This window comes from Manis pentadactyla, chromosome X, assembly GCF_030020395.1.
Source record: "Manis pentadactyla isolate mManPen7 chromosome X, mManPen7.hap1, whole genome shotgun sequence".
NCBI classification, from domain to species: Eukaryota; Metazoa; Chordata; class Mammalia; order Pholidota; family Manidae; genus Manis; species Manis pentadactyla.
The window spans coordinates 12204927-12224389 of NC_080038.1; the positions used below are offsets into that span (position 1 = coordinate 12204927).

The 19463-nt window shown below is 38.9% G+C and overlaps 1 protein-coding gene across 13 annotated transcripts in view; it reads left to right on the forward strand.

Moving 5' to 3' along the window:
• REPS2 (RALBP1 associated Eps domain containing 2) overlaps positions 1-19463 on the forward strand; it is a 274803-nt gene that overhangs the window by 237105 nt on the left and 18235 nt on the right. For all 13 annotated transcript variants that reach the window (XM_057496022.1, XM_036912894.2, XM_036912895.2 and 10 more), the window contains 3 exons: positions 270-353; positions 1476-1621; positions 11140-11245. In XM_057496022.1, the coding sequence (XP_057352005.1) occupies positions 270-353; positions 1476-1621; positions 11140-11245 (336 nt within the window). The remainder of the gene's footprint in view (positions 1-269; positions 354-1475; positions 1622-11139; positions 11246-19463) is intronic.

The window sequence follows — 19463 nt, forward strand, 5'->3', positions numbered from 1 at the left end:
GTAAAGCATTAGTTTTTAGCAATATGCATATGTCTAATTATAGAAGACATTCCCATGACTCCTCTTCCTAAGGCTGAACAATGCTAGAAGGAAGGATGGGAGGGAATTGCAGGGTCTTCAGAAGGTTTTCTCAGGGATTAATAGACCTGACCGTGCTTGGCTGCAACTTGATCTAAATCAATTAATAGCTATTTTTCTAAGTGCTCTTCATTATATATTTAGGTGGTTATGTTTTTGCATTTTTATCCTCCTGTGATCTTTTGCTACAGTCTGAACAAGCGTCTGAGGCAGAGCTACACTCCCAGCTGAACAGAGCTCCCTCTCAAGCTGCAGAAAGTAGTCCGACAAAGAAGGTAAGGCCAACTCGAGGGTGCTACTGTGGTGGCAGTGTGAGTACTGCCCCCCACCCCCGGCCCCCTCCTTCACGGGCTTCTTGCCTGTTAGCACATCTACTGTTGTAAGGTTTTCATGTCCTCATGTGCCTGTTAATGATCCAGATTTCCCAGAATTTGGGTTTTTTGTGAAGATTAGGGTCCTGGTGACACCTGGGCTTGACCTTGATGTCAGTGACAGTTTGTACTTCCCTCTTCAACCTCTCAGCTAACTGTGACAGCCTTGCTTTTGGCAAGATCAGGAGGTGCTGTGGGGAGGGACAGATGCCTTCAGCAGAACTGCACACTGCTAAAACGCCAGGCGAGCCTCTTGGGGGTGGGGTAGTCTCCCCTTTTTCATGTTTGAACCATGGTCCCTTGTTGTATCCTGGTGTGTTCATCTTAGCCAACCCGTGTCACCGAGTTACGGGCTGTTTGCGCCATATGTACTGCTCACTCATCGTGCTCTGCATTGAGCTTCCTGTCTTCCTGTTGTCCTTCCCCATTTTCTCAGGCCCTTCTGTCAGAGAGCAGGCCCTGGGCTTGGGAGCACAGGTGACGTGGGAGTCTCCAAGGAAGCAGGCCAACTGCCTCCTTCCAGAAGACACTATGGCACTTGAGCTTGACTTCATGTAGGAATTGGGGGTAGGAGAATGATGAGCATAGGACTGAGATTTTTACAAACTTTGAAACTACAGATATATTCCAAAAAGCCCCAAATGAGGCACGAGGGAATTTTGTCTTCAGTTAGAGAAGGTGCCTTGGTGTGAGGGGCACACAGTATTTAAAAAAGAGAGGAAGGAAGGGAGGGGGAAAGTGGGTCACTGGAATATGACTCCTGTGTCCTTCTAGGTAACAAAAAGAGGTAATAGACTGCAAGCATGAAAAGGCGGGGGGGAGACAGAAAGAAGGGCTATTGGAATCTTATGTCCCTCCAGTTCATGCTCAGCCATGAATCAGTTACATATTCTCAGGTGTGGAGTTTGAATAGAGCACACACCTGACCTTGGGACTGGACCTGGAGGAACATGGGACCTTGGCATGATATGGGGGAGCATTTCATCTTACAACTTTTTTGTGTTTTTTTATTTTTTTAATCTGCAGGACATACCATATTCTCAACCCCCATCAAAGCCTATCCGTAGGAAATTTCGACCTGAAAATCAAGCTGCAGAAAACCAAGAACCTTCCACCACTGTTGGTGGGCCAGCTTCTGGAGCAACTGTGAAACCCCATCCAACAGTCCAAAAGTAAGTAGAACAGATAAATGAAAGCAAGGTCAGAAATTTCCCTTTAAATTGTCATGTATGTATAAAAGTAAATATGTTTACAGTTATACTCACATCCTTAGGAGGGTGTGATTTTTATGGTTGTAGTCTTACCTTACTCACCTCTATGGTGGAATTACAGTCTCCCAAGTAACATAGAAAGAGGCTTTCTAAACTACAGACTTCACCTGACCCAGGGGGCAAGTGAGTACAAGGCTGTGGAGTGTTTCTGTTTGGTTTGATTTCTTTCCCTTCCCCCTCTTTCCTTCCTGCCCCTCTTCCTTGTGCTGGCCCACATTTTCCTAGGAGGAAAACAGTCATATAAATGGTAGTTCTTCCTCTTCACCTGTCTTGTCTCATGTTCCTTGGGGCACATGGCTGGCCGCTCAGACCCACTCTCAGTGACATGGTGTGTGATTCCTCTTTAATCCCCATAAAGGGTTTCTGTTGTTGGTCATCAGTACAGAATGGTCACATGCAGAACCTACAGGTATCTGTCTGACCACATGTAACAGACAGCGGGTGGAGGGTAGGGACACCTATGAACATGAGAACACTGCTCTGAACAAACCATCCTTTCCCAAAAGGCTTTGGCTTTAAGGAGAGCCGACCAAGTTGCCCCGTAGGTAAACTGAGAGAGGCGCAGAGGACAGACCTGCTGTTGTGCGTGACTTCAAGTGAGCCTCACTGGCCACTAATGTAAATGCTCAAGATATGCCCTGACACTGTCCTAGAGGTCCTGCAGATTTCAGGCTGCTGCCAATTTTCTCTTGCTTACACTGTTACAGAAAGAGAAGCAGCAGGTTCTGTGGGTGCGATTTGCCTTTGAAGCCAAAGTCACATTCTGAATCCATGCAGTGCTTCTCTTCAGATGATGGTTTTTCTTTTTCCAGATGGACAGTTCTCTGGTGGTGTCAGTGTAAAAGGAACTGTATTTTGTCTTTAATGGTCACCGAGAACTTTGACCATCTTCCAGCTACTCTCGAGCATAGGGGACAGATCCCTGTCAGGGACAAAGATGGCTAAATTTTCTTCCATGCTTCACCCCAGCTTTGCACTTTAATCTCCACTTCACTTTAATGCTAGGCAGTTGTGGCTACAACATCCTCTAGAGTGGTTGGCAGGGCAGCTGATGGAATTCCCAGAGATCTTTTTCATTTTCTTTTCTTTGTCTGTTTTTCTGTTTTTATAGCCTTATTCAGATGTAATTCACATAGCATAAAGTTTTCCCTCAAGTACACAGTTCAGTGGTTTATAGTCAGAGTTGTATAGCCATTATCAGAATCTAATTTTAGAACATTTTCATCACCGCAGAGTGAAATTCTGTGCCCAGTTGCAGTCATTTTGCTTTTCTCCTTCCTCCCAGCCTCAGGCAACCACTAATCTACTTGATGTCTTTATAGATTTCCCTGTTCTGGCCATTTCATGTAAATGGAATCATGCAACATGTGGTCTTTTGTGTTTGGCTTCTTTCATTTAGTATAATGATTTCACGGTTCATCCACATTGTGGCATGAATCAGAACTTAATCTTTTTTATTACTGAATAATATCCCACTGTATGGATAGACCACATTTTATTCATGCATTCATTAGTTGATGGACATTTGGGTTGTTTCCACTTTTAGCTACTAAGTGTAATACTGCTATACTATTTGTGTATAAGTTTTTGTGTAGACTTATGTTTTCATTTGTCTCGAGTATTCCTTTCAAGTTGCCGAATCCAAACTGCCCTCCACCCCCTACTACAGATACCGATTGTAAGCCTCAGGTGGTCACTTATGCTTCTGACCCACCAGCTACAGATTGGAGGTTCCAACAGCCTCCCCTGCTTAGTTTTGATTAATTTGCTAGAGTGGCTCACAGAACTCAGGAGAATACATTTACCAGCTTAATAAAGGATACAAGTTAACAGCCAGTTGAAGACATACATAGGTCAAGGTCCCAAATAAAGGAACTTGTGTTCTCATGGAGCTTGGAGCCTACTTTGGTGGCACATGGAAACTCTCTTTCCAACAGAGAAGCAGGATGCAAAAGAGCAAAATGCTCCTCTCTGGTTTTTGTGAGGGCTTCATTGCATAGTCATGATTGTCGAAGTCATTGGCTGTTGGCTGATTGAACCTCCAGTCTCTCTGCCCCTCTGCCCTCTCTCCTCCCAGGAGTTGGGGACTAGGGGCTGAGTGTGCCTACCTTCTAATCAGATCGTTGGTCCCCCTGGCAACCAGCCCCTACCCTTGGGTGGGGCCCCAAAGACTCAAGAGAACAAGACACCCATTTCACCTTTATGGCTCTGAAGCATTTCAGGAACTGTGGATGAAGACCAAATATATCTGAGAAATATACCTTTGTCATCTGAATGACCAAATACATATTTCTTATAACTCATTATATCAAAAGTATATACCTGTGAGAGGAACTGCTGGGTCATACGGTAAGTCTGTAATATTTTGAAGACCTGCCAAACTTTTTTCCACAGTGCCTATAGCATTTTATAATTCTGCTAGTAATGTATGAGGGTTCCAATTTATCCAGTTCCTTGAAAACACTTGTTACTATCTGTTATTAACTTATTAATCTGGTTTTTTAATTATTAAAGGCATCCTGGTGATTGTGAAGGGGTATCTCATTGTGGTTTTGGTTTGCATTTCCCTAATGACTAATGATGTTAAGCAACTTTTGTGTGCTTATTTGCCATCTGTATATTTTCTATGGAGAAATGTCTACTCATACCCTTTGCCTATTTTTACATGGATCATTTATCTTTTTATTTTTGAATCAAGAGTTCTTTACATATTCTGGATATGTCTTCTGTCAGGTATATGATTTGCAAATATTTTCTCCCATTCTGTAGGTTGTCTTTTAACTTTCTTCATGGTATTATTTGTAGCACAAAAGTTTTTAATTTTGATGAAATCCAATTTATCTTTTTCTTTTGTCATTTGTGCTTTGGTGTCATGTCTAGGAAACCTTTGCCTAACTCAAGTTCATGAAGATTTGTTCCTGTGTTTGCCTTGAAAAGTTTTATGATTTTAGATCTTACACTGAAACCTGTGGTCAGTTTTGAGTTCATTTTTGTGTATAGTATGAAAAAGGGGTCCAACTTCATTCTTTTGCATGTGGACATCCAATGTGCCAGCCCATTGTTGAAGGGAGGTATTTTCTTTTTCTGCCTGTTCAATGACTATTCTTCACCATGATACTCTCTAGTTAGGTGACCACATGGTGTCAGGCTGAGAGAGGCCAGTGTCCACCGGAAACACAAATAGTGCTATAAATGGCAGGGATCTAAGCTCTGGGGTCAGAGAATGTTATGCAACTTAGTTCCCAGACCAGTTTATTTCAGAGTGATAAGAAGTGACTTAGCATTCATAATTTTTTAAGTCCTGGAGAGAGAAACAGCCAGATGCACAATGATTAGTCTCTATAGTCCTTTCTCAGTCAGGGTTTTGGGAAAGAGTTAAGCTCAGATACCCTTAGACATCCATCGTCTATAGTAAGTTAACCTCTCGCCCACATATCTAGAGTGGTCTTTACTGTGTATTATCTTTGAGGAAATTAAGAAAGGAGTCACAAATCATTTTCTTAATTTTTTAACAGAACACTGGTTGAGAAAGACTAAAAAACAGACTAGTTGCAAAGTGGCCATCAGCTTTTTGGGAAGTGACCATCAGAACTGACCTGTTAGAAGAAATAAATTCTCCTTCAGATATCCTTGCCTACTCCATTTAGGGTAAGGGAACTAATAAAATGTTCTCTACAGGTGAGCTGCTGCGTCCAGGTCATAAGTAATAAACAGCTCTCAGATCATGTCATCACTAATGAGCTGCCCATAAGGATAAAATGGGTTTTTCTCGAAATAATTTGGCTTAGTTGGTTCCCCCCACATCTTTTGTATTTGCTTAGGATGATGGACTTTGGGAAAATAGACTGACCTGAGTGGTTTGGAGATAGAGGATGTCATGTGACATTATTATGACTCAACCTGTGCCAGCCTTTGTGTCCTCTGCTCTTCTCTGTAACCCCAGGAGGTGGCCTGGACTGCCCCTGAGCATGCCTGTGAGCCAGGTCGTCAGTATCTGCATGCCTGCATGGTGTTCTCAGTGTGGTTGGGGATAGTTTCCTTCCCCCCTCATGTTCAGCAGTACCCGAATGTCTGTGGAGTCGATGGTTAGCATCCCCAGTGAAAATCTAACATTTCCAGGTAGAGAAAAGGCATTTAAGTTCAGTTTTTAGAAGCTATACTCATAATTCCTTGAGCGAAATTAGGGCCCAGAATGAAGGCTAAGATTTTTCTAATCTAGAGACCCCAGTTTATATTCTTTCAAATACTAGTTCAGCTGTTCGAACAAAAACTAGGTAACAGTCACCCAAAATACATAGAAATTGACTTCTTTGTTATGTAAAAGTCTGAGTTGGTGAGTGGTCCAGAAGCAGAGTACTGTCCTGGAGCCCAGGTGCTTTCTGTCTTCTTATTCTGGATCCCTGTTGGGGGTTGCCTTTATCCATTTGGTGAAGATCACTCACCACTAACACATTAACATTGCAGGCCGCGGGAAGGGGGAGGGAACAAATGGAGAGAAAACAAGTTACTTTTAAGGATATGACTCTAAAGTGACACACATCACATCTCTCTGATCCCTTTGGCCCAAACTTCATCATGTGACTTCACCTACTGCAAGGAAGCCAGGTAAATGTAGTTCCTACTTGGAAGGCCATGTGCCTAGCTCAAGCTGATGCTGATAGGCTGCTGAAAACAAGGAGACACAAGAACAGGTTTTGGAGGGTTGTCCGCCACAAACCCTCGCGTGGACTGTGTCTCACAGAGCTGCAGTTCTAATCAATGGCACAGTAGAAATAGGCAAAATAACAGTTGTGTAACGATTACTCCTTCATCTTCCTCCTTATAAAGGTACACAGTGGGCACAAGTTAGAGTCCAGCCTAGAACAGTGAGTAACAATATTAGGAGGAACCTGAAGGGACAAACTATAGAAGCAACTCTTAAGAGGATAAGGCAAGTTAAATGCCTTTGCTGAACCCTTGAGAGGTATTCTGGGGTTTGTGCTATTTTCACGTTACTTAGGGTTCCTTTGGTTGAAAATAATACAAGCAACCTGAGATGGCAAAACCATATTCTTTATTGAAAGGATGTAGGAGTGACTTATGGAAAGTAGTGGCAGGAACAGATTGAAATAGCGGATTAAAAACTTTTGGGGGCTCCTGTTCCCTCTCAACTTTCTTAGAATGTTGTTGTCATTTTTATCTATGGAAACTTCTCAGCCACCTGTAACTCTAGAGATTTCATTCTCACTGTGCAGGGCCCAGAATGAGCTGAACTCTTAGCTATAACCTATATACCTGTGGGAGAGAATCTGGTCAGCTTAGCATGGGCCAGCATCCATTCATGTGTGAAAATAGAGAGGAGGGTTTCCTAAGACACATAGGACTGCCTGCCAGGGGCCTGTCCCTGTGGAGGAGAGGGAAGTGGATGGAGACATTCCCAGAGAAGGGGGAAACTGTTAAAAACTGGGTGTACATAGCATGGTGGTAGTTTAAGGAGGGGCATCCAGTTCTGATCAACATCTTTTTAAAAAACTTTTTATTTTGAAATAATTATAGATTCACAGGAAGTTACAAAAATAGTACAAAGAAGTGCCAGGTGTCTTTCACCTAGTTTCTCCCAGATTGCTTTACCTAACCTGGAGTACAATATCAAAACTGGGAGACTGACACTGGGACAGTGTCTGTGTATAGTTGTGTGCCACTCTATCATGTGTAGAATTTTATAACCACCACTGCAATCAAGGTACAAAAGTCATACCTATGCCTGCCTCCTCACTATCCCTTATCTCTGGCAAATACTGGTCTCTTTTCCATCACCATAATTTTTGTCATTTTGAGAATGTTACATAAAAAAATCACCCAGCATGTGACCTGTTGAGTTTTGGTGTTTTCACTTGGCATAATGCCCTTGACATCCATCCAAGTTGTTATGTATCTCAGTCAATGCTACTAAGCAATATTCTGTGGCATGGATATACCACAGTCTGCTTAGCCATTCACCTGTTCAGAGACAATTTTGGTTGTGTCTAGTTGTTGAGTATTACAAATAAAGCTGCTGTGAGCATCTGTATACAGGTTCTTGTATGCACATAAGTTTTCATTTCTCTGGGATAAATGTCAAGGAGGGTGACGGGTTGTATGCTACATTATGTTTAGTTTTTAAAGAAACTACCTAGTTGTTTTCCACCATGGCTGTACCATTTTGCATTTCCAGCAGCAGTATGTGAGGGATTCAGTTTCTCCACATCCTCATCAGCATTGGGCACTGTCACTGGTTTGTTTGTTTTTTAGCTAGTCTAATAGGTATGTAGTCCTATCCCATCATGATCTTACTTTGCATTTCCCTAATGGCTCATGATGTTCAACATCTTTTCATGTGTGTATTTGCCATCATATATCTGCTTTGGTGACATGTCTCTTCATGTTCTTGGCCCATTTTCTATTTGAATTGGTTTTCTACTATTGAGTTTTGAGAGTTCGGTGTATATTCTAAATACAGATCAATAGTCAGATCTGTGGTTTGCAAATATTTTCTCCCAGTCTTAGCTTTAAGTCTTTTCATCCTCTTAATAGAATCTTCCATAGAGCAAAAGTTTTTGAAATTTGATGAACTCCAACTTACTGATTTTTTTTATGGACAGTGCTTTTGTTGTCACATTGAAAACCTCTTTGCCAAGCCCTAGGTCCTGAAGGTTTCCTCTTATGTTTTCTTCTAAAAGTTCTATAATTTTACACTTCATATTTAAGTTGATCCATAATGTTTTAATTTTAATGTAAGATGTGAGATTCAGGTCAAGGTTCATTTCTTTGCCTGTGGACATTGAGTTATTCCAGCACTGTTGAAAAGGCTGTTCTTCTTTGACTTGCCTTTTCACTTTTATCAGAAATAAGTTGGCTGTGCTAGTGTGAGTATTCCTGGGCTCTCTGTTCTCTTCCACTGATCTGTGCGTTTTTACCTCTATCAGTACCACACAGTCTGTTTGATGTCTTTATTACTTGATTACTTGATACTATAGCTATATAATAAGTCTCCTATTTCTCCCACTTTTTGTTTTCAAAATTGTTTTAGCCACTTAATTCTTTTGACTTTCCATGTAAATTTTAGAATAATTGTCTTGAATTACAAAGCCCTTGTTGGTATTTTGATAGGAATTGTATTAAACTTTTATATCAATCTGGGGAGAGTTGACTTATTTACTCTGTTGAGTCTTCCAGTCCATGAACATGATATATTTATCCATTTATTTAGATCCTGTTTTCTTTCTTTCATCACTTATATAATTTTCAGTTGTAGTTTTCAGCATGTAAATTCTGTATATGTTTTTTGATATATCTAAGGATCTCAGTTTGAGTCTTTGTAATGATAGCATATTTTTTATTTTGATTTCCAAGTGTTCATCTTTAGTATACTGAAATACTATTGATTTTGTATGTTAATCTTCTGTCCTGCAAACTCACTTCTTTCCTTCTGAAATCACTTATTATTCTAGGAGGTTTTTTTAAAAAATAGATTCTTGGGTTTTTCTACACAGACCATCATGTCATCTGCAAATGGGAATAGTTTTTATTTCTTCCTTTTCAATGTGTGTGCTTTTTTCCCCTTTTCTTGCATTGTGCTGTCTAGGACTTTCAGCACTATGTTGAAAATGGTGATGGGAGTAGAAATCCTTGCCCTGTTCCTAATGTTGGGGGGAAAGCATTCTGTTTTTAATTATGATGTTAGCTGTAGATTTTTTGTAGAGGTTCTTTAACAAGTTGAGGTGGTTCACCTCTATTCATAGTTTTCTGGGAGTTTTTACCATGAATGGATATTGAGTTTTTTCAGGTACTTTTCCTGTATCAATTGATACACTGTCATCTGATTTTTCTTTTTTCACCTCTTAAGACGGTGGATAATTGATTGATGTTTGAATATTGAATCAGCTTGCGTCCCTGGAATAAACTCCTCTTGGTCATAGTGTATAATTCTTTTGATATATTGCTGAATTTTGTTTGCTAATATTTTATTAAAGATTTTGCATCTGTATTCGGGAGGGATATTATATCTAATTTCTGTCTTGCTAGGCTGCCCCTTTCCAAACCCTTTGGCTAGAGAGAACAGGATTTGGGGTTTTTTGTTGTTGTTGTTGTTTGTTTGTTTGCCCTCATTAGCATTTATGTATTGCCGGCTTCTCCACTATCCAGTCTGGATATTTGAAATGAAAAGGAAAACCTAGGGAACTCACTGCTATGTGTTTCCTTATAGACTGACTTCTCTAGCTGGTTTGGCTTCTTCACTCCACTTTTTGGAATCATCATATGTTTGTTTTATATGTTATGTCCAAGGTTTTAACTGTACTTAGTGGGAGGAAGAGAGAGAAGTGTGTCTACTTCATCTTGTCCTGAAACCAGAAATCCAATCTATATCATTTTAAAAGTAGATTTTGAAGCCTCTTCTCTACCTATTTATGGATGAAAAAGTCAATCTTTAATTCTAAACTTACTGGGGAATTTACAGATTGTTAGAGTGGCTAGCATAGTGTATATTCTCAGTAAATATTAATCAGATCTCTACAGTGGTCACAATGCATTCCAGTTTAGTTGCCTTGGCCTAGAACCCATCTCCCAAGGATTACAAATAAGTTTCTTTTTCTAGGGGAATTTAAGTCACCTTTTTGCTTTGAGAATTCAGTATTCTTGCTGTGGGATATATAGGTTATAAAACCACCTGATTTATCATCCCAACTGTGGACAGTTTTGAGGGTGGAAAGGAGGTGCTAAAAATAATTAGGGTTGGTGTAAGTAGAGACTGTAATGGGCACAGTGGGACATATGGACACCTTAGTCATACCTGTTCTGTGAATCTACTATTGGCTTAACTTGGGAATATTGGTATTAAATTATTTCTGTGTTTTTCTGAAGTGCTACAGATGTATGCTGGTGTATGCATATGTGCACTCACACACGCATACTCAGGCATTCATGCCTAATAATTAAGAAATGAAGAAGTTACCTAGGCTGGCTGAATTAATGTAGGATTTTGCCAAAGAGAATGTTCTATTCATTTCCTTGAGACTTGTCCACAGGGTCCACCTGCAGGTCTTTTGAATGCCATCAGTGCTTACATAGAAAGGGCATTCCAGTTAATATGGTTTGTCAGGAAGAAATACTTATTAAAATGTGTTGGAATAAATGGAACAGTGTTTGAAAAGGCCCAACTCACAGCTTTTCTTCAAGTTATAAAATGGGAATTACTTCAGGTATAAATAATTCATCTTGACAAATTTGTTTCCTTTGGTGTGTGCCTGCCTACTTGTCTGCCTGCAAATAGATGATTTTATTTTTGGAACCCTGTGACATTAGCCTGTTGTTAGTTTAGTTCTTATGAATCAGAGTTCTGACCCAAAAGGGCCCAGACGTCTTACGTTCTATTTCACAGAACTGTTTGTACTTTTTTGTAGACAGTCTTCCAAACAGAAGAAGGCTATTCAAACTGCTATCCGCAAAAATAAAGAGGCAAATGCAGTGCTGGCCCGGTTGAACAGTGAACTCCAACAGCAGCTCAAGGTAAGAAATTTGCCACATTTGGATTACCAGGCTTTTCATATGGTTGTTTTGCTTTGACCATTGGCTGAGCATTTGGTTCCATTCCTGTTGGTAAGACTAGCCTCTTTGTTCTGCAGCTCCTTTTGGGAGGCAGAGAATTGCTGTATTTAAGTTTTATGGCTTGGTTCTTGTATGGTTAAAGGAAGACTAGTAACTTTAATGTGTAGGCTGCATATTGGGTGTTAGTTAAAAGGACAGAGAATCTATTACAAAGGCTGTTTGCTTGAAGCATTCTTTATTTTCTAGAGCATCTGGGTGAGGCCTTCCTCATTTAAATTTTCCTGTAATGATGCTATACTTTGTAGAATAGGGCAACCCTAATACTGTCAAAGGCCAGCCCCTCCCCTGGTACCTTGGAGTTGGTTCTATTCACCTTCTTAAGGACATCACCCCATCCTCATCACCCATTTCTCTTCATCATTAATCTCTGTGTCAGTTTCTTAGAGCTGTTGTAACAAGGCACTATAAACTTGGTGGCTTAAAATGACAGACATCTGTTCTCACAGCTTGGGAGGCTAGAAGTCTGAAATCATGGTCATATTCAGCAGAGCCATGCTCTCTCTCCAAAGGCTTTCTGGGAGAATCCTTTCTTCCCAGTTACTGGCAATCCTTGGTGTCCCTTGGTTTGTAGGTGCACTTCAGTTTCTGCCTCCACACTCAACATGGTGTTCTCTCTGTGTCTCTCTGTGTCTGTGTCCACATTCCTCCTCTTTTTGTATCCTCTTCTTATCAGAGCACCAGTCATTGGATTAGGACCGACCCTAAACCAGCATAACCTTCTTTCAGCTAAATTACATCCACAAAGACCCTATTTCCAATATAAGTTCATATATACAGGTACTGGGGCTTAGGACTTAACTTATCTTTTCAGGGGGCACAATTCTCCTACATCCCTTGGTGCTCTACTGGATCATTCCTGTCCACACATAATCATGCTCTGGTATTATCCATTATCTTGACCCCACATCCTTCTTCAGCTACTGCCCTGTCTGCTTCATAGCTAAATTTCTTAGGGGTTGTTCTTACTTGCTGACTCTGCTTCCTTACCAGCAGTTTGCTCTCCATCCATTTCAGTGTGGCTTTATTCTCCTCCACTCATGCCCCTCTTTCAGCCATACCCAGCAGACCTGCTTTACTATTATTCAAATTTTCAGAAAAATTCTATACAATTGATCATTCCCTCCTCAGAAAGCACTTTTCTGACTGGCTTTTGGGATACATTATTATTCTTATTTTCCTCCTACTTCACTGATGCCTCCTCCTTAGCATGCTCTGCTGTCTCTTCCTTCTTTGATTTCTCTTTTATTACCCTCTCCCTTTGTCCCAGTATTTTATTATGAACACTTTCAAGCCTACAAGAAAGTTGAAAGAATCATACAGGAAATACTTTTATAGCCACCCCTTCAGTTCTACCATTAACTTGTTTTATCACATATCTATCCATTTATCTACCCTTTATTTATCCATTTGTCAATCTTACTGTTAACATTTTCATGTAAATTGCAGACATCTGCACGTATCCCCTAAATATTTCAACATGCATATCATTAACTAGAGTTCAGTGTTTCTGCAGGTTTTTCTTGTGATATAAATTTTACATACAATGAGTGCCTAAATCTTAAGTGTACAATTGCTGAGTTTTCAACAATTTCATACATCTATAGAACCCAAACCCCATCAAGATAGAGAATGTTACCATCACCCTGGGAGGCTCCCTCATGTTCCTTCCCAACCAGATCCTTCCCTACTCACACAAAAGCAACCAGTATTCTTGATTTTTTATGCCAAAGTGTTGCCTATTCTATAACTATATAAATGATGTACTTTGTGTAAAGCTTCTTCTAGCATTATGTTTTTGAGATTCATTTATATTATTGCATGTGTCAATAATCAGTTCCTTTTTATTGCTGAGTGATATTCTATTGAGTGAATATGTCAATATGTCACGATTTGGTTATCCACTCTCCTATTAATGGATACTTGAGCTGTTTCCAGCTTCTGGTTATTTTGAAAAAAAAAAACCCACATTCTTGAATAAGTCATTGTATCAAAATATGTTCTCATTTGTCTTGGGTAATTGATTCGGATTAGGATTAATAGGTAATATGGTGAGTATATGTGATTAGTTTTATTAAAAAAGTGCTAGAGCTTTTCCAAAAGTGGTTGAGATTTTTCCAGTTGTTCCACACCCACACCAACATTTGGTATTATTAGTACTTAGCCAGGCCTGTGGTGATGCAGTTTTTATTTTGTATCTCCCTTATGCTTAATGATGTTGAGCACTGTTCTGTGGGATTATTTACCTTTCATATATTCTATTTTTTGAAGTGTCTTTTCAAAATTTTTGGCCATTTAAAAATTGTTCTTAGTCTTTTTTGTGGAGTTGTAGGTAGGTGGTTTTTATATTATCTTGGTTATCAGTCCTTTGTCAGACATACACTTTATGAGTGTTTTCTTCTAGTCTTTGTTAAGCCTATTCATTTTCTTACTGTATCTTTTCATCAAGAGAAGTTTTTAATTTTGATAAGGTCTACTTTATCATTTTTTTCTCTTATGGTTAGTTCTTCCTGTATAAAGAAACTTAGCCTACATGTAAATTATGTAGATCTGTGTTTTCTTCTAAAGGCTTTATTGTTTTAACTTTTACATTTGGTCTATGATACATTTGTTTTTTTTAAAGACATTATTGAGGTATGATTCACATATAAAAATCTATACATATTTAATGTATGTGACATGATGGGTTTGGAGATTACTATCCATGAAACCATCACCACAGTTAAAACCACCCATCACCTCTGAAAATTTCCTCTTTGTATATTATTATTATTAATATTATTTTGTATATGTGATAACACAAGACAAGATCTACCCTCTTAGCATATTTTTAATTATTTAGAACAGTATTATTAACTATAGGCAATATGCTGTACAATAGATCTCTAGGTCTTATTCATCCTACATAATTGAAACTTTATACCCTTTGAATAATACTTCCCCATGCCCCCGCACCCTCCCCCCGCAACCATCGTTCTCTCTGTTCTATGAGTTTGACTATTTAAATTACTCATGAGTGGTATCACGTAGTGTCTGTCCTTCTGTGTCTGGCTTATTTCCCTTAACATAATGGCCTCCAGGTACATCTGTGTTGTTGCAAGCGGCAAGATTTCTTTAAGGCTGAATAATATTCTGTTGTATGTACTGTACTGTTGAACCTTGAACAACATGGGGTTAGGGACACCGACTGTCCTACATGTGGTGAAAATCCACATATAACTTTTGCTTCCCCAGAAACTTAACTACTAATAGTCTACTCTTGACTGGAAGCTTTATTGATAACATAAACAGTTGATTAGCACATATTTTGTATGTTTATGCGTATTATATACTGTATTCTTAACAATAAGGTAAGCTAGAGGAAAGAAAATGTTTTTTCCACATTGTCACAAATCTCCAAAAGATTTTTCAATACATTTATTGATAAAAGTCCACATTTTTGTGGCCCTGCATGGTTCAAACACATATGTTCAAGGGTCAGCTGTAAATACATTTTCTTTATCTGTCATCTGTTGACGGATATTTAGGTTGCTTCCGGTATCACTTGGTTGTTGTGAATAATGCTGCAGTGAACATGGGAGTGCAGATATCTTCAAGATACTGACTTCAGTTTCTTTGGATATATACCGAGAAATGGGATTGCTGGATCATATGGTAGTTCTTTTTTTTTTTTTTTAGCTTTATTGAGATAGAATTGACATGTAGGCAAACCTCATTTTATTGTGCTTCGCTTTATTGCCCTAAGCAGATACTGCATTGTTTACAAGTTGAAGGTTTGTGGCAACCCTGCTTCCAGCAAATCTGTTCATGCCATTTTTTCCAACAGCATTTGTTCACTTTATATCTTTGCATCACATTTCAGTAATTCTCATGATATTTCAAACTTTTTCATTATTATTATGTTTGTTTAGTGATCTGTGATCAGTGATTATGACTCACTGTAAGCTCAGGTAATTCTTAGCAATAAAGTATTAGGGTATGTACATTTTTAAGGAGATAATGCTATTGCACACTGAATGGACTACAGTAGTGTAAACATAACTTTTGTATGTACTTGATTTGTTTTATTGTGATATTTGCTTTCTTGCAATGTTTGCTTTATTGAGGTGGTCTGGAACCAAACCTGCAGTATCTGAGGCGTGCTTATATAACACTGTATAATTTTGAAGTGTACAATATGTTCATTTGATAAACATATATTGCAATATGATTATCGTAGTATTTTTGTTAATACCTCCATCACCTCATGTAATTACCAATTCTTTTATATGGTGAGAACATTTACGATTTACTCTCTCAGCAACTTTTAAGTATGTAATATAATATTTGTTAACTATAGTCACCATGCTGTTAGTCAGATTCCTAGAATTTACTCATTTTATTACTGGAAGTTTGTTCTTTTGACCACATCTTGCCATTTCCCCCAGCCCCTGGCAACCACCGTTCTACTCTCTGTTTCTATGAATTTTGCTTTTTTAGATTCCACACACAAGTGATATCGAAAGGCATTTGCCTTTCTCTGACCGACTTACTTCACTTGGCAGTGCCCATAAGGTCCGTCAATGTTACAAATGGCAGAATTTCCTTCTTTGTTATGGCTGAATTATATCCTACTGTATGTATGACCACATTTTCTATATCCATTCTTTTGTAGAGAGATACTAAAATTGTTTGCATATCTTGGCTATTGTAAGTAATGCTGTGGTGAGCAGGGGAGTGCAGGTATCCCTTCGAGATCCTGATTTCATTTCCTTTGGATACCCAAAGTGGGATTGCTGAATCCTGTTATAGTTGTTTTTTTAATTTTGAGGAACTTTGGTACTGTTTTCCATAGTGGCTCTGCCAATGTACATTCCCATTTCTCCATTTCCTCACTAACAATTATCTTTTCAATAATAGCCATTCTAACAGGTGTGAGGTAGTAACTTCATTGTAGTTTTGATTTGCATTTCCCTGATGATTAGTGATGTTCAGCACCTTTTCATGTACCTGTTGGCCTTGTGTTTTGTTACATTCTGCTTCTATTTTCATTTGTTTAAAGATATTTGTAGACTTCCCTTTTTTTTCTGCGGCAAAAATCTTTATTAAATTAGTCATAGGTAGAAGTTACATTTAGAAGCTCACGCATGTTCCTCAGGCAAATGACGTTTTATACTTGGTCCCTCATGCTTCTGTGGGTGTATCTGTGGATAGCTATAAACATGTATGAAAATTAGTAATCTTAGAATGAAGACTAAAAAGGAAGATAAAAATTTCCTAAACAATGATTATTACAATATTCATGCTGTATTTACCTTTTTGTGCTCTATTATTTTTGTAATTTTTTAAAAATTTTGTTATCATTAATCTACAATTACATGAAGAATATTATGTTTACTAGGCTCTCCCCTACCCCAAGTCCCCCCCCACAAACCCCATTACAGTCACTGTCCATCAGCATAGTAAGATGTAGAATCACTACTTCTCTGTGTTGCAGAGCCCTCCCCTTTCCCCCACCCCCCACATTATACATGCTAATCATAATACCCCCTTTCTTCTTCCCTGCCCTTATCCCTCCCTTCCCTCCCATTCTCCCCAGTCTCTTTCCCTTTGGTAACTGTTAGTCAATTCTTGGGTTCTGTGATTCTGCTGCTGTTTTGTTCCTCCAGTTTTTCTTTTGTTCTTATATTCCACAGATGAGTGAAATCATTTGGTATTTGTCTTCCTACACTGGGCTTATATCACTGAGCATAATACCCTCTAGCTCCATCCATGTTGTTGCAAATGGTAGGATTTGTTTTCTTCTTATGGCTGAATAATATTCCATTGTGTATATGTACCACATCTTCTTTATCCATTCATCTACTGATGGACACTTAGGTTGCTTCCATTTCTTGGCTATTGTAAATAGTGCTGCGATAAACATAGGGGTGCATCTGTCTTTTTCAAACTGGAGTGCTGCATCATTAGGGTAAATTCCTAGAAGTGGAATTCCTGGGTCAAATGGTAAGTCTATTTTGAGCATTTTGAGGAACCTCCATATTGCTTTCCACAATGGCTGAACTAATTTACATTCCCACCAGCAGTGTAGGAGGGTTCCCCTTTCTCCACAACCTCACCAACATTTGTTGTTGTTTGTCTTTTGGATGGTGGCCAACCTTACTGGTGTGAGGTGATATCTCATTGTGGTTTTAATTTGCATTTCTCTGATAACTAGCAAAGTGGAGCATCTTTTCATGTGTCTGTTGGCCATCTGAATTTCTTCTTTGGAGAACTGTCTGTTCAGCTCCTCTGCCCATTTTTTAATTGCATTATTTGCTTTTTGTTTGTTGAGGTGTGTGAGCTCTTTATATATTTTGGATGTCAAGCCTTTATCGGATCTGTCATTTACGAATATATTCTCCCATACTGTAGGGTACCTTTTTATTCTATTGATGGTGTCCTTTGCTGTACAGAAGCTTTTCAGCTTGATATAGTCCCACTTGTTCATTTTTGCTTTTGTTTTCCTTGCCTGGGGAGATATGTTCATGAAGAAGTAGCTAATGTTTATGTCCAAGAGATTTTTTGCCTATGTTTTTTTCTAAGAGTTTTATGGTTTCATGACTTACATTCTGGTCTTTGATCCATTTCGAATTTACTTTTGTGCTTTGGGTTGACAATAATCCAGTTTCATTCTCTTACATGTGGCTGTCCAGTTTTGCCATCACCATCTGTTGAAGAGACTGTCATTTCCCCATTGTATGTCCATGGCTCCTTTATCAAATATTAATTGACCATATATGTTTGGGTTAATGTCTGGAGTCTCTAATCTGTTCCACTGGTCTGTGGCTCTGTTCTTGTGTCAGTACCAAATTGTCTTGATGACTATGGCTTTGTAGTAGAGCTTGAAGTTGGGGAGTGAGATCCCCGCCACTTTATTCTTCTTTCTCAGGATTGCTTTGGCTATTCGGGATCTTTGGTGTTTCCATATGAATTTTTGAACTATTTGTTCCAGTTCGTTGAAGAATGTTGTTGGTAATTTGATAGGGATTGCATCAAATCTGTATATTGCTTTGGGCAGGATGGCCATTTTGACGATATTAGTTCTTCCTAGCCATGAGCATGGGATGAGTTTCCATTTGTTAGTGTCCTCTTTAATTTCTCTTAAGAGTGTCTTATAGTTTTCAGGGTATAGGTCTTTCACTTCTTTGGTTAGGTTTATTCCAAGGTATTTTATTCTTTTTGATGCAGTTGTGAATGGAGTTGTTTTCCTGATTTCTCTTTCTATTGGCTCATTGTTAGTGTATAGGAAAGCCACAGATTTCTGTGTGTTAATTTTGTATCCTGCAACTTTGCTGAATTCCGATATTAGTTCTAGTAGTTTTGGAGTGGAGAGTCTTTAGGGTGTTTTATGTACAATATCATGTCATCTGCAAATAATGACAGTTTAACTTGTTCTTTACCAATCTGGATTCCTTGTATTTCTTTGTTTTGTCTAATTGCCATGGCTAGGACCTCCAGTACTATGTTAAATAACAGTGCGGAGAGTGGGCATCCCTGTCTAGTTCCCGATCTCAGAGGAAAAGCTTTCAGCTTCTCGCTGTTCAGTATGATGTTGGCTGTGGGTTTATCATATATGGCCTTTGTTATGTTGAGGTACTTGCCCTCTATACCCATTTTGCTGAGAGTTTTTATCATGAATGGATGTTGAATTTTGTCAAATGCTTTTTCAGCATCTATGGAGATGATCATACGGTTTTTGTCTTTCTTTTTGTTGATGTGGTGGATGATGTTGATGGATTTTCGAATGTTGTACCATCCTTGCATCCCTTGGATGAATCCCACTTGGTTGTGATGTATGATTCTTTTGATATATTTTTGAATTCGGTTTGCTAATATTTTATTGAGTATTTTTGCATCTACATTCATCAGGGATATTGGTCTGTAATTTTCTTTTTTGGTGGGGTCTGGTTTTGGTATTAGAGTGATGTTGGCTTCATAGAATGAGTTTGGGAGTATTCCCTCCTCTTCAATTTTTTGGAAAACTTTAAGGAGAATGGGTATTATATCTTCTCTGTATGTCTGATAAAATTCCGAGGTAAATCCATCTGGCCCGGGGGTGTTTTTTTTGGGTAGTTTTTTGATTACCGCTTCAATTTCTTTG